Source organism: Mobula birostris, chromosome 29 (genome assembly GCF_030028105.1).
Source record: "Mobula birostris isolate sMobBir1 chromosome 29, sMobBir1.hap1, whole genome shotgun sequence".
NCBI lineage: Eukaryota > Metazoa > Chordata > Chondrichthyes > Myliobatiformes > Myliobatidae > Mobula > Mobula birostris.
Window position 1 is genome coordinate 26,928,127 of NC_092398.1, and position 16,315 is coordinate 26,944,441.

Below are 16,315 nucleotides of genomic sequence, written 5' to 3' on the forward strand. Positions count from 1 at the left end.
CTACAGCAAAAGAAAGCACAATGGATTTAGTTACAGTACAGACACAGATCCTTCGGCCCATCTAGTCTATACCAAACCATTAATCTACCTAGTCCCAACGATCTGCACCATTGCCCTCCACACTCCATCTCTTCTGTGTACTAACCCTAACTTCTCTTAAATGTTGCAGTCGAAGCCATACCCACCACCCTCATGTTCCCCATAAAAATTTCAACTTTCACTCTTAATCCATGACCTTTAGACCTAATCTAACCCAACCCTCAGTGGAAAAAGCCTGCTTGCATTTACCTTCTCTGTACCTCTCATACTTCTCTGTATCTCTGTCAAATCTCTCATTCTCTTACACTCCAGGGAATAAACTCTTAACCTATTCAACCTTTCTCATTAACTCAGGTGCTCCAGTCCCAGAAACATCACTGTGATCATCTCTGTACTCTTTCAAACTTCATGAAATCTTTCCCGTACGTAGGTGACCAGAACTACACACAATACTCCAGATTAGCCTACAGCAAGTCTTATACAACTTCAACATAACACCCAACTCAATACTGTAAAATGTTGAGTGTATGTCTTCAGCCTGTGCCTCGTCTGAAACTGTGGACTGGTGCGTGTTCCCTCAATTGTCTACAATCAATTCCTTGGTCTTACTGCCGTTGAGTGAAAATCTCTCAGATTAAGAATCAAGCAATAACAAAAAAAAACAAGACAAAAAACAACAAAATGCAGCACTTTCCCATCCCTCCCATTCAGACTGGCCTCCAGCCACAGGACATGCTGCCTCCGGGCCTCCAGCCCTTGTCCCCTGACCTGACTCACCGTCACACCACACCTTACCTGGTTCTCTTCGAGCTGCAGATCCCGGCCCTGGCTCTGGCTCTCCTCCTCCATCCGCTCCTCAAACTCCTGCCTCGCCTTCTCCACCGCCTGCGTTTCCTGCTCCAGCTCGTCCATGTCTGCTTTGCGCTTCTTGTACTGCTTCTGCGCGTTCTGCAGCGACTTCTTGGCGGACTCCAGCTTCTTGATCTTGTGCGACGTGTTCTCCTTGGCCTTGATGTACTGCGGCCGCTTCTGGTTCAGCTCCGCGTCCTTCTCCCTGAAAGGCGGGGGGGAGGAGTGGGGGTGAACTGACTGAGGCGGTGGCAGGGGGAGGGGTGGTAGTGGGTACATTGCAAGCTCCTGGAGCCAGGGAGAATACAGTTGGCAACATTATCGCAAGACCCTACAGAGGATAGTAAAAACTGTCGAGAGAATCACTGTGGTCCCCTCCCTATTTATGACATGTACTGGGAACGTCGCAAAGGACCCAAGGCATTACTGAGGATCCCTACCACCCATCCCACAATTTCCTTGGCCCACTCCTGTCAGGAAGGAGGTAGCACCTGGACCTGGGCTGTCAGACTGGGTTAACAGTTTCTTCCCTCATGTTGCAAGACTAACGAACGCCCTGCCACCACTGAGGTGGCATCACTAGGACAGCGAGCTGTTTAACGTTGACCTGTGCTGCGCACTACATGCATTCTGAATTACATTTTATTCACTTATTTATGCTAACATCTTGTGCTGTGAGCGATGGATGTGTTGTGGGGGCATTATGGTCTGAAGGAACGTTGCTTCATTTGATTGCATACGTACAGTCAGATGACAACAAACTTGAACTGAAGATGGGTAGCTAGCCTGGAAACAGACAGCCAAACTTAGGCAGGAAAAGCTCAATGCTAGCTCCTTACAGAACTCACACTGAAACCAGCCTCTCCCTACATGGACGCATTGTGGCTCGGTGCAGCAACAATGCCCTTGAATGGAAAATCCTAAAAAATATAGTGAATACAGCTCAGTCCAGCACACGTAAAACCTTCCCACCACTGAGAACATCTACACGAAACACTCGCAGGAATGTAGTGTCCATCATCAGAGACCTCTGCCACCCAGGCCATGCTCTCTGTGTGGTGGCACAGGAGCTCAGGAACCACACCACCAGGTCAAGAACAGTTATTACTCCTCAACCATCAGGCTCTTGAATCAGTGGGGATAACATCACTCATCCCCACAATGAACTGTTCCCACAGTCTATGGACTCACTTTCAAGAATTCTTCATGTGACGTTCTCAATATTTATTTATTATTATTTATTTTTCTTTTGTATTTCTAGTTTATTGTCTTTTGCACATTGGTTGTTTGTTTGCCCCGTTGCTGCGGTCTTCCACTGATTTTATTATGGTTATTATTATTATTTAAGAAAAAGAAATCTCAGGGTTGTGTATGGCGACATATGTACCTTGATAATAAATTTACTTTGAACAAGATCCTGAGAGGACACAAATATTTAAGGGGAACCTGAGGGGGATCATTTTCACTCAGAGGATGGTGAGAGTGTGGAACGAGCTGCCAGCGAAGGTGATAGATGCAGTTTCAACTGCAACAGTTGATAGAAGTTTGGGTAAGAACGTGGATGGGAGATGTATGGAGGGCCATGGTCCAGGTGCAGTTCAATGGGACTAAACAGAACAGCTCGGCACAGAATGGATGAAAGGCTACAAAGGTTAGGGCATCAAGTTGCAACTGTACATTGACACACACATCAGTCCTCATCGAAGGATCAGAAGTGGAAAGGGTGAGCAATTTCAAGCTCCTGGGTGTCAACATCTCTGAGGATCTAACCTGGGCCCAACATATTGATGCAGCTACAAAGGAAACACAACAGCAACTATATTTCATTCGGAGTTTGAGGAGATTTGGTCTGTCACCAAAAGACACTCGCAAATTTCTACAGATCTACTGTGGAGAGCATTCTAACTGGCTTCATCGCCATCTGGTATGGAAGGGCCACTGCACAGGACTGAAATAAGCTGCAGAAAGTTGTTAACTTAGTCAGTTCCATCATGACACTCGTCTCCCCAGCATCCAGGACGTCCTCAAGGACCCTATCACCAAAGACCTGTACTCTCTTATTACTACTATCAGGGTGGAGGTACAGGAGCCTGAAAGCACACACTCAATGATTCAGGGAAAACAACTTCCCCTCTGCCATCAGATTTCTGAATGGACTTTGAACCCATGAACACGACCTCACTGCTTTTTTTAAGTTTCTATTTTTGCACTTTTTAAACTTCACTTGCATGTATATATACAGTGCCAATAAAAACACAAAATAATTGATAGCACATGTATTCGCCCTCTTTAATATGACACACCAAATCATCACTGGTGCAGACAGTTGGTTTTAGAAGTCACATAATTAGTTAAATGGAGATCTCCTGTGTGCAGTCAAGGCTCTTCAAATAACTGTAGTACAAATACACCTGTATCTGGAAGGTCCAACTGCTGGTGAGTCAGTATCGTGGCAAAAACTACACCATGAAGATAAAAGAACACTCCAAGCAACTCCACAAAAAAGGTTATTGAAAAGCACAAGTCAGGAGATGGATACAAGAATATTTTCAAGTCACTGAATATCCCTTGGAGTACAGTTAAGTCAATCATCAAAAATGGAAAGAATATGGCACAGGTGTAAATCTGCCCAGAGCAGGCTGTCCTCAGAAACTGAGTGACCGTGCAAGAAGGGGACTGGTGAGGGAGGCCACCAAGAGACCTATGACAACACTGGAGGAGTTACAAGCTTCAGTGGCTGAGATGGGAGAGACGGCACATACAACTGTTACCCAGGTGCTTCAACAGTCACAGCTTTATGGGAAAGCCACTGTTGGAAAAAAAAATTCACATGAAATCTCAGCTAGAGTTTGCCTGAAGGCATGTAGGAGACTCTGAAGTCAGCTGGAAGAAGGTAATATGGTCTGATGAAACCAAAACTGAGCTTTCTGGCCATCAGACTAAACACCACCTTTGGTGTAAGCCAAACACCGCACATCACTAAAAACATACCATCCCTACCGTGAAGCATGGTGGTGGCTGCATCATGCCGTGGGATGCTTCACTGCAGCAGGTCCTGGAAGGCTTGTGAAGGTACAGGGTAAAATGAATACAGAAAAATACAATGAAATCCTGGAGGAAAACCTGATGCAGTCTGCAAGAGAACTGCGACTTGGGAGAAAGTATGTCCTCCAGCGAGACAATGACCCCAAGCATAAGACAAGGCTTCACAGGAATGGCTTAAAAACAACAAAGTTAATGCCCTGGAGTGGCCAGATCAGAGTCCACACCTCAGTTCAATTGAGAATTTGTGGCTGGAATTAAAGGGCTGTTCACTCACAATCCCCTTGCAATCTGACAGAACTTGAGCAGTTGTGTAAAGAAGAATGGGGAAAAATTGCAGTGTCTAGATATGCAAAGCTCATAGAGACCTATCCACACAGATTCAAGGCTGTAATTGCTTGACTTGAAGGAGGCTGAATACTTACGCAATCAATTATTTTCTGTTTTATTGTTGTAATTAATTTAGATCACTTTGTACAGATCTGTTTTCACTTTGACACGAAAGACTCTTTCTGTTAATCAGTGTCAAAAAGCGTCAAATTAAATCCACTGTGATTTCATATTGTAAAGCTTCCATGGGGATGTGAACACTGTTTATAGGCACTGTACTCACTGTAATTTAGTTTTTATGTACTGCAATGACTGTGTACAGTTCTGGCCGTCACACAAGATGGATGTGATAAAATCAAGAGGGTGCAGGAGAGATTCACCAAGGTGTTGCCTGGAATGGAGGGCCAGAGATTTGAGGAGAGGTTTGTTTGTTCTTCCTGGGAAGAAGGCCGAGCGGCGACCTTACAGAGGTTTATAAAATCACATGGGGCAGAGAGAATGGCCTTTTCCCCAGGACTGTAGAGGAAGAGGCCAAGTTTTTCCCCACACAGAGGGCGATGGGTATGTGGAACAAGCTTCCAGAGGAAGTGGTTGATGCAGGTACAATAGCATCATTTAGGAGAATGAGGGGAAATTTGACTGAGTCTAGAGCAAGAGGGGTCAGATTTAAAGTTAGAGGGGAGAAATATAAAGGAGATCCTATGCAGAGGATGATGGGAGTGCGGAACGAGCTGCCAGAGGAAGTGGTTGAGGCAGGTACAATTACCTAATAAAGAGTCCTTAAAGTAAGACGATTGGTTTTGGGAATATCAATTATTCACACAATCAATCATCTCACTGTAAGAACTCTTTATTTTGTTATTTCATGTTCTTGTTATTTATATGTGCACAGTTTATTGTTTTCTGCACTCTGATTGATCTTTCATCGATCCTGTTATAGTTGGTATTCTATAGATTTGCTAAGTATGCCCACAGGAAAATGAATCGCAGGATTGTATTTGGTGACATGCGGATAATAAAATTTAATTTGAGCTTTACCTGGATAGGAAAGTTTTAGGGGGATGTGGGCCAAACGCAGGTGAATGGGGCTGGCACAGACAGGAATCACGGTCAGCATGGAAACACTGGCAGAAGGGCCTGCATTGGTGCCACAGTGCTCTATGACTGTGACAAACACAGACTCTTACGAAGGGAGCCTCCAACCTCAATGGTTGAGAGGCAGCAGAGGGGTGGTCAGACACCTACTTGATCTCCTTCTCGATCTGCTGCTGCTCCCGCATCAGCTTGCCCAGCTCCTTCTTCTGCACCTTCAGCTCCTCCTCCACCTTGTCCATGCGCTTCTTGTCCTTCTCGATCTCCTTGTTACGGGAGGTGAGGTCCTTGCTGAGCCGCTCGATCTCCGACTCGTTGTGGAAGAGCTTGAAGAGCTGCAGCTGGACCTGGGCTCGCGCCAGCTCGTCCTTCAGCCGCTGGTATCGCTCGGCCTGGGGGTGCAGGCAAGAAGTGAGGGACAGAGAAAGCTAGGGCAACGCTTGCAGTATCAGTTGGTCACTGGCATTATTGTATATTTAATATTTCAATAATAATTGAGTGATCTTGTGTATGTGTATTTGAATGAGATATATATATTGATTACACATTCTTGTTCACTTAAATAATTATTTATGGGTTTTGTGTAAAATACGTTAATTGCATACATCATCATGTGATACATACGCAAGTTGGGCCTGCATTCTCCGAATCTCATCTCTTCCTTTGAATTAGTTTAATACCCTGAAGCTACAAGGCACAACAGACGTGTTGTCTGAAAGGTGGGGAAGAGGGCCGCAGCAGGAATGGGAAGAAATGAGGGACGGTGAAAGCTAGGGCAATGCCTAACCATTTGTCTTCTGTTTGTATTGCATATTTATATAATTCTAATAAAGTGATATCTTGCGGTTTAATACGTGTACAGTGACCCCCTTTGTGAACATATGCAGATGCCCTGCGTTGAATCAGTAAAGAAAATGGAGCGAACTTTAAAATAACTTCAAGGAATCATCCACTGTCAGCTGTAGTTTCTATTGAGTATGAAGAGTTCTTTTTTGAAGGGCGACTGATTGCACAATAGGTGGTTTGAACCTACACGGGACTATGTCCGAAATTGCTGTTAAGTTCTGTATAAAAACGGCATTCCCCTGTTCAAACTTCAGAAAATTGAGATGACCGGGGCGATGCTGTTCTCTAGGTGCACAAGTAAATAGGGTGTGACCGCTGAACAAGTACGAGTTTTCGGAGTCTGCTTAATCAGTGGTTGAGCAGGGTCTTAATTTGGCACAGGAAGCAGTTCTGGGGTGAAGGGAGAGCATCCTAGGCACAACCTGTCTCCTGCTTATTTTAACGGAACTACAAAAGTTTATTCACTTCCTAAAGTACATATTAGAATCAGGGGTTCAAAAAAAACTGTTAACTACTTCAAATTAAAATACGACTACTATTATCTGCAATACACTCAATTCCCTGGGAGGCCCAGCTTTCTCGGAAATTTCCCACTGAGACAACATGCTCCTTCTACGAGGACACCCGGGCACAGACGTAGCCCCGGACAAGGGGCAGGCAGTCGGCTCTTGCAAAGACCTTGACTCCCCACTGCCTGGACTCAAGTGGTTTGGTCAGGCCCAGGAGCAACCCACCAACCACCTCAGCACTGAGTAACGATAGATCAGGAGCGAAGGACTGAAGTGCAGCCAGAACTTGAGGAGCAGTTCAGATATGCGAATGGGAAGGCTGCAATCTCCCACACTCCATATATACATGGCATACCATGCGCTCTCAGCCACAGAGAGGACAGGTGAATGGGGTGCCTACCTCCTCCTTCTCCTGCTTGGCCTCTTTGCGTTCCGCCGCGATGTTCTTCTTGCGGTGGTAGTTGAACTGCGTGTCCTCCTCCGCCTTCACCATCTCCTTCTTCCGCTTGTCATACTCGCTGGCGAGCTCACCCGACCGGCTGATCTCCTCGAAGAGCGCCGTGCGCTCCTTGGGGTTCTTCATGGCGATTGACTCCACTGCGCCCTGCGGAACGAGACCCCCTCAGTTACACAGAGAACGATCAGAAGTACTGTGAGTGTCACTGACAGGAAGGACCGTGCTCGAGGAGGTGCCGAGATTCACCAGGACTTCGCCTGGATTGTTGCATTCTAATTACAAGGATCACTGGGTTTGTTTCATTAGGAGAGAGGGAAGAGGCTGACTGAGCATACAAAATTGGAATTAAATAAGGTAAAGAATCAAATTCTTTTCCCCATGGCAGGATTATCCAAGACAAGAGGGAGGCAGAGGGGAATACACACAAAAAGATGGAGGAACGGAGCATGTCAGGCTTCTATGAAGGGGAAATAAATGGTCAATGTTTCGGGCTGAGACCTTTCATCAGGACTGGAAAGGAAGGAGACAGAAGAAGGGGTCAGTGGTGGGGTAGTACAAGCTAGCAGGTGATAGGTGAGAGCAGATGAGGGGGTGGAAGGGCGGGGAGAATGAAGTGAGGAGCTGTGCAAGGGTAGGTGCAAGAAGTGAAGGGCTGAAGAAGGAATACGTTAAGAGAGGACAGTGGACCATGGAAAAGTGGGAAGGGCACAAGCAACACACAAAATGCAAGAGGAACTCAGCAGGCCAGGCAGCATCTATGCAAAAAAGTACAGTCAACGTTTCACACGGCAGGACGCAAGGAACCAGAGGAAGGAGCCTCCATTCCCAGTTTCTTACTTCATTTCCTCTCCCCCACCCACCCAGCTTCCCCCTAACCTGGCCTCACCCTATCGCCTGCCAACTTGCACACCACCTACTCCCATCTTCTTATTCTGGCTTCTACGCCCCCCTGCCACCTTCCTTTCCAGTGCAGACGAAGGGCCTCAGCTTGGGACTGAAACACCGACTACTTCCCTCCATAGATACTGCCTGACTTGCTGAGTTTCTCCGGCATTTTGTGTGCGTGGCTCCATATTTACAGCATCGGCATTATCTTGTGTTTAGGATTTAGAGACTAATTAAAGAAAAGATCTGAAAACCAGCTTTATTTATCAAATGTACATCGAATCACAGGTAGCACGGCGGCGCAGTTAACACAACGCTTTACAGTACCAGCGACCGGGATTCAATTCCCACCACTGTTTGTAAAGAATTTGTACGTTCTCCCCATGACTGCACAGGTTTCCTCTGGGCGCTCTGGTTTCCTCCCACCGTCTGGCTGGTAGGTTAATTGTCCCATGCGTTGGCTGGGATCAAACTGGGGATTGCTAGCCTGTACAGTTCGAGGGGTTGGAAGGGCATATTCATGTGGTATCTCATCAAATACAGCAAAATGAGTCATTTGCGTCAAATCAGTGAAGACTGCACCGGGGGTAGCCCACAAGTATCACACTTCCGGAGCCAACCTGGCATGCTCACAACTCACTAAACCTAACCCCGTACGTCTTTGGAATGTGGAAGAAAACCTGGGGAAATCCATATAGTGATGGGGGAAGTGTACAAATTCCTCACAGGAATCAAAACCCTCGATTGGTGATCACGGGCACTGTAAAGCATTGTGCCAGCTGCTACTCTGCCCACCTAGGGAAATTTAGGTATGCCCCAATTCGGGAATTTTCTGGAACGCGCTGCCTGAGAAGCCATTCACACCATTTGTAAAGCAACGGACAGGTACTTCATTAACTGACTAATGCAGGTAAAAAGTACAATGGACAGGATAAGCTTGAAGGGCCGAAGGGCATTTCTCCTACATTCAGCAAGAGAAAACGTAACAGTGGTTTGAGCTCCAACGGAACTGAGCTTCATGTGGACCGGAGGGTACACGCTAAAATTGTTATGTTTTTTTAAAATCACACATATATCAAAACATACAGTGAAATGTACCACGTGTGTCAAATCAAATCAGCAAGGATTGTGCCATAGTTCCAGTGCCAACACACCATGCCCACAACACACTAACCACAATCCAAACGCCTTATGGTATACGGGAGGAAATCAGAGGTCCTACAGGACACTCACACAGCGATGGGGAGAGGGTACAAACTCCTTACGGAGGACGTTGGGAATTGAATTCCGCTGCGGCTGTAAGTGATCGCCCTAACCACTCAGATGCGAAATGACGCTGGGTGGGACTGGGCTGCCCACAAGTAGAAACAACCAGCAGGCGTATGGGGCGAGCGTGGTCACGGTCACGCTGATTGTCGGACACCCAGCACAGAGGGAAGGAAATGGCGGGCAAACATCAGCCAGGTGACCAGGAGGGAGGTGACTGGACTATGGCGTCGGAGAGACACCGTACCTGGAAGACCAGGAAGTTTCGAGCTTTGATGAGGATGCCCAGCTTTTCGAGCTGCTCGCTGTACTCCTGCAACGGCACCACCTTGTTGTTGATCTTGTACTCGGAGGAGGAACCTGGAGAGAGAATCACAATTAGTTCTGCAGTGATGCGGGCAGGATGGAGAGCAGCCAGGCACCTAACTGTCTTGCATGAAATATGTACCTCACACTTTAAGTCAACCTGTCAATCTTCAGGATACTCAGGACTCGTGCCAATATTATTTTGTGACTGTACAGTACTGTGCTGGGTGTCGGGGTGGAGATACATCTCTACCAAAGGAGGTGTAAGGCACTCCTTCCCTCCGCTAGTCAGCAGGTCACCCCTGGGGAAGGTGTGGCAGCTGCTCACCCCTCAATTGGGATCACGTGAAGCCACGAGGGCAGGTGGTGGATGGTTGTATGAGCAGCTGGTGCAGATCACAGGTCCTGGTTATGCGACCACTGACGCCAGGCAGACAATCTCTGAAGAGTATTGATAATGGCTGGGGTCACCCGTCTTGTAAAGACACTGCCCAGAAGAAGGCAATGGCAAACCACTTCGGTAAAAAAATTTGTCAAGAGCAATCACGGTCATGAAGGACCATGATCGGCCATGTAATATGACACGACACACAATGAATGATCAGTATTGCGCAAAAGTCTTAGGTAGATGTAAGAAATCTATCTGTGAAGAAAACGCTTTCAAAAATAATGAAAAGTTTCTAGCTACCAAAAAAACTTACTGTGAAGAGCAGTAAATAGCAAAAAACTTAATCAGATCAATATCTAGTGTGACCACTCTTTGCCTTTAAAGCTGCATTAATTCTCTTGGGTACACAGTTGTATAGTTTTATCAGAAAAATGGCTGCTAGGTTGTTCTAAGCATCTTGGAAAACTTGCCACTATTCTTCTGGAGACTTTGGCTGTCTCACTTGCTACCATCTCTCAAGGTAATCTCAGACAGCCTTGATGACATTACAATGATGGCTCTATACCATCTGAAACAAGATTAAAAAATCTCAGGTGCCCTAGACATTTGCACGGTGCTGTATATGCTGGATTGTATCTACATGTGCTCTTTGTGACGATATGTACAGTGTTTTACACCTTGGCCCCGCAGGAACAATGTTTCATTGAACTGCGTACTGTATGAGTATACCACTGAATGACAATGAACTTGAACTAAATCAAGCGTGCAAATGGCCCACTATCACAGAATAATCAATGGGGCAGAGGAGGATAGGTTGAGATTACTAAACTGCAGCAGACTACAGGGGCAAGGCAGGAGAATGGGGTCATAAAGCAGCCACGATGGAATGGTGGAGCAGACTCCATGGGAACAACTGTCTAATCCCGCTCCTACGTCTTATGGTCTTATAGGGGAGGTATGGAGTGAGAGTGGAAAGGGAAAGAGAGAAGAGGGAAGCAGAAGAGGGTGACAGCAGGATTGGGGGAATGGAAAACGGGAGGAATAACATTGCAGCTTTTCAAGGTGCCAGTGGGACCACGTGCCGAGTATTGTGGGCAGTTTTGAGCCCCTTATCTAAGAAAGGTGACACAGCACTTAAACTCAAGTCTAAGGAGAATCAGGTTTATCACCACACACATGTTATGAAATTTGTTATTTTTTGCAGCAGTACAGTGCAATACATAAAGTTACTCACAGTACTGTCCAAAAGTCTTAGGCACCCAAGATATATTTACAGCATATGCCCAAGACTTCTGCACAGTTCTGTAGTGGTGACTGCTATCAAGAGGAGGCTACACATCATCGACACCAGAACCAGACTCAGAAATGGTTTTGGTCTGTCCTGATGAAGGGTCTCAGCCCGAAACGCCGACTGTACCTCTTCCTAGAGATGCTGCCTGGCCTGCTGCGTTCACCAGCAACCTTGACGTGTGTTGCTCAAAAATGGCTTCTTTCCTCAAGCAGTAAGGCTGATCGACACCTCCACCTACTAACCCACCCTTCCATACACCCCAACATTATCATTTCCTGTCAGAGTCACCTTACATACAGACATTCCTGTGCCTAGCGTCATTTTATGGACACACAATCAATGTATATAAACTTTGTGTTATATTTATTGTTATTTTGTTTTATTATTGAGCATTCTTTATCTTATTCTGTGTTTTTTTCCTGCATCGGATCTGGAGTAACAATTATTTTGTTCTCCTTTACACTCTGCACTGGAAATGACATTGAACAATCTTGAACTTGGGCGCAGCTCCAGGCCGACTCCCACTGGGTGGCTGGAGGGTCGGCCCAACCTGAAAGCCTCTAACCCACCATTACTAATGGAAGAGAATTACACCGGCTCCCACCACCACACCCGCTGCCAGCCAGGCTGGCTCGCGATCATCCGCACCGAAGGTGAATGGTATTTTAGTGGAGGACTGAACGTTCCTCAAAACAGCTCACCCACAATGACCCTGGTGAAGACTTTATCCTCCCCGCTGTCTTCGGAGTACACCATGCTGACCAGAGCCCGGTTGGCAGCCGGCTTGCCCACCGGCGCGCCGTGGATGAGGTCCTTCAGCGTCTTCACCCGCAGGTTACTCGTCTTCTCGGCCAACACGAAGCTGATGGCGTCCATGAGGTTTGACTTTCCTGTGTGGAGAGGATACTTTCAGGTTCAGTCAGTGGTGAGGAAGGCCAATGCAACGTTAGCATTCATTTAAAGGGGACCAGAATATAAAAACCAGGATGTAATGCTGAGGCTTTAGATTAAGGTGTTGGTCAGACTGCACTTGAAGTATTGAGCAGTTTTAACCATATAACCATATAAATAACAATTACAGCATGGAAACAGGCCATCTCGGCCCTTCTAGTCCGTGCCGAACTCTTACTCTCACCAAGTCCCACCGACCTGCACTCAGCCTATAACCCTCCATCCCTTTCCTGTCCATACAGCTGTCCAATTTAACTTTAAACGACAACATCGAACCTGCCTCAACCATTTCTGCTGGAAGCTCATTCCACACAGCTACCACTCTCTGAGTAGAGAAGTTCCCCATCATGTTACCCCTAAACTTTTGCCCTTTAACTCTCAACTCATGTCCTCTTGTTTGAATCTCCCCCACTCTCAATGGAAAAAGCCTATCCACGTCAACTCTATCTATCCCTCTCATAATTTTAAACACCTCTATCAAGTCCCCGCTCAACCTTCTACGCTCCAAAGAATAAAGACCTAACTTGTTCAACCTTACTCTGTAACTTAGGAGATGAAACCCAGGCAACATTTTAGTAAACCTCCTCTGTACTCTCTCAATTTTATTGACATCTTTCCTATAATTCAGTGACCAGAACTGTATACAATACTCCAAATTTGGCCTCACCAATGCCTTATACAATTTCAACATTACATCCCAACTCCTATACTCAATGCTCTGATTTATAAAGGCCAGCATACCAAAAGCTTTCTTCACCACCCTATCCACATGAGATTCCACCTTCAGGGAACTATGCACCATTATTCCTAGATCCCTCTGTTCTACTGCATTCTTCAATGCCCTACCATTTACCATGTATGTCCTATTTTGATTAGTCCTCCCAAAATGTAGCACCTCACATTTTTCAGCATTAAACTCCATCTGCCATCTTTCAGCCCACTCTTCTAACTGGCCTAAATCTCTCTGCAAGCTTTGAAAACCTACTTCATTATCCACACCACCACCTATCTTAGTATCATCTGCATACTTACTAATCCAATTTACCACCCCATCATCCAGATCATTACGACAAACAACATTGGACCCAGTACAGATCCCTGAGGCACACCCAGTACAGATCCCTGAGGCACACCACTAGTCACCGGCCTCCAATCTGACACACAGTTTTCCACCACCACTCTCTGGCGTCTCCCATCCAGCCACTGCTGAATCCATTTTACTACTTTGATATTAATGCCTAATGATTGAAACTTCCTAACTAACCTTCCGTGTGGAACCTTGTCAAGGGCCTTACTGAAGTCCATATGGACAACATCCACCGCTTTACCCTCGTCAACTTTCTTAGTAACCTCATCAAAAAATTCAGTAAGATTTGTCAAACATGACCTTCCACGCACAAATCCATGTTGACTGTTCCTAATCAGACCCTGTCTATCCGGATAATTATATATACCATCTCTAATAATATTTTCCATCAATCTACCCACCACTGACGTCAAACTCACAGGCCGATAATTGCTAGGTTTACTCTTAGAACCCTTTTTAAACAATGGAACCACACGAGCAATACGCCAATCCTCCGGCACCATCCCTGTTTCTAATGACATTTGAAATATTTCTGTCAGAGCCCCTGCTATTTCCACACTAACTTCCCTCAAGGTCCTAGGGAATATCTTGTCCGGACCCGGAGACTTATCCACTTTTATATTCCTTAAAAGCACCAGTACTTCCTGTTCTTTAATTGTCATACTTTCCATAACTACCCTTCTTGTTTCCTTTACCTTACACAATTCAATATCCTTCTCCTTAGTGAATACCGAAGAAAAGAAATTGTTCAAAATCTCCCCCATCTCTTTTGGCTCCGCACATAGCCGTCCACTCTGATTCTCTAAGGGACCAATTTTATCCCTCACTATCCTTTTGCTATTAACATAACTGTGGAAACCCTTTGGATTTATTTTCACTTTAGTTGCCAAAGCAGCCTCATATCTTCTTTTAGCTTTTCTAATTTCTTTCTTAAGACTCTTTTTACATTCTTTATATTCCTCAAGCACCTCATTAACCCCAAGCTGCCTATATTTATTGAAGATCCCTCTCTTTTTCCGAACCAAGTTTCCAATATCCCTTGAAAACCATGGCTCTCTCAAACTTTTAACCTTTCCTTTCAACCTAACAGGAACATAAGGATCCTGCACCCTCAAAATTTCACCTTTAAATGACCTCCATTTCTCCGTTACATCCTTCCCATAAAACAAATCGTCCCAATCCACTCCTTCTAAATCCTTTCGCAGCTCCTCAAAGTTAGCCTTTCTCCAATCAAAAATCTCAATCCTAGGTCCAGTCCTATCCTTCTCCATAATTCCAGTTTTGGACCTCTTATGCAAAAGATGTGCTGACATTGAGAGGGTCCAATTACAGGAATTACCCCCGGAATGAAAGAGTCAATAAATGAGGAGTGTTTAATGTATTTAGGAGAATAAGAGGGGATCTCATTGAAACCTACTGAATATTGAAAGGCCTAGAATGGGCATGGAGAAGATGTTTCCTATGGGGGGGGGGGGGGGAGAACTGGGACCAGAGGGAGAAGAAGGACATTGATTTAGAACAGAGATGAGGAGGAACTTCTTTAGCCTGAGGCTGTGAGTCTGTGGAATTCATTGCCACAGACTGCCATGGAAGCAAAGTCATTGGGCATATTTAAAGTGGAGGTTGACAGGTTGTTCATTAGTCAGGCTGTTGAAGGTTACGGGGAGAAGGCAGGACAGCGAGGTCGAGAGGGATCAGCCCAATTTTCCTATGTCTTTTGGCATGGGGGCGGGGGAAGCAACACGAAATTTAATGATCTCTCTGCTCCTCAGCAAGCCTCCCTAAGCACATTACCACCTGCCCCGCTGCCGCCAGGGAGCCGTGGGTATCTGCCCCACGTCGCCACTGTCACTTACAACCAGTAAACATCAGGAACTTTTAAACACTAAACGAGAACCCTCAAGCTGGTAAGGGCGGCATTTTAAATAATCCCTGACCTAGGAACGTGAGGGAGAGATGGTTCAAAATCCCCAGCTGGGGAATGGGGGCATTTGGCAGCCTTTGCAAAATAAAGCAGTGGAGGAGCAGAGATGGAGCCCAAAATGAGATTAGCAAAAGGAGCATTGAGATGGTGTGCGAATTCAAATAACTCCCAAAAATATGGAAGGGGGGGTTCAACCCCCCCCAGTTTTATGATGGGGGGGCCTCCAAAAAAAATCAAGGGAAGGGGGAATTAGGAGGAAAGTGGAATTGGGGAGCATTTAGAAATATAAGGTGGCATTTCAGAAATAACTGTTATAGAGCATAGCAATAATTATATGGATTACTTCAAAAACAATACATATGTTTGCAAATATAAGAGGCTGAAATATATCTATTTTTTCAGGATTCCCGCGGGTTCCTGGAGAGTCCTCCCCCCCCCCCCCAGCCGCGGCCTAGCGCCGCCCCTCAATCCCCGGCTTCGATTTCCGTCTCACCTGAGCCATTTGGGCCGATGATAGCCGTGAACTTTTTGAAGGGCCCGATAATCTGGCGGCCTTTGTACGACTTAAAGTTCTCGATCTCGATCAACCGCAGGAAGCCCATCGCGAAGGCGGCGATGGGGCCGAAGCGACGCCGCAAACCCGAGGCCCGCCGACGGTCGACAACAACACTCTCCCGCTTCCCGCTCCAAGCCTCGCGAGACTTCTGATCCCATGCCGGAGGTTGTAGTTCTTTCTTTTACTCCCATCATTGAAACAGCGTCCAGGAACCACAACTCCCAGAAAGCAAAGGCCAGCTTAAGTATGCGCTTGCGCATTGTCAAATCCCTGCACAAAAGAACTACATCTTCCGAAATGCAAATCGCTATCCCGACACAAAACTCTATCCCCACCTTCATTGATCGCTTATTGGTTCTCCCTTCTAGTTCCATTAATAATTGGTCTACATAAATGCCAATCTAAACCTGTATTATTATATTGAGAATAGGGATGTTATATTTGAAGAACTATGTTGGATTAGCTGTTTTTTCGCGGTAGTGCGAAAGATTAACATT

General features: G+C 45.9%; 1 protein-coding gene across 2 annotated transcripts in view; it reads right to left on the bottom strand.

Annotated features, from left to right (window-relative positions):
- LOC140190205 (structural maintenance of chromosomes protein 1A) overlaps window positions 1-15,956 on the bottom strand; it is a 54,858-nt gene extending 38,902 nt beyond the window's left edge. Inside the window, exons 1-6 of one of the 2 annotated variants that reach the window (XM_072246740.1) lie at window positions 15,756-15,956; window positions 12,002-12,190; window positions 9,563-9,675; window positions 7,108-7,311; window positions 5,506-5,744; window positions 835-1,093 (exon numbers count right to left, since the gene is read on the bottom strand). In XM_072246740.1, coding sequence (XP_072102841.1) covers window positions 835-1,093; window positions 5,506-5,744; window positions 7,108-7,311; window positions 9,563-9,675; window positions 12,002-12,190; window positions 15,756-15,864 — 1,113 coding nt within the window. In that variant the 5' untranslated portion in view covers window positions 15,865-15,956. The remainder of the gene's footprint in view (window positions 1-834; window positions 1,094-5,505; window positions 5,745-7,107; window positions 7,312-9,562; window positions 9,676-12,001; window positions 12,191-15,755) is intronic. The other variant, XM_072246741.1, reaches the window with a different exon arrangement.
- Window positions 15,957-16,315: the final 359 nt, after the last annotated feature.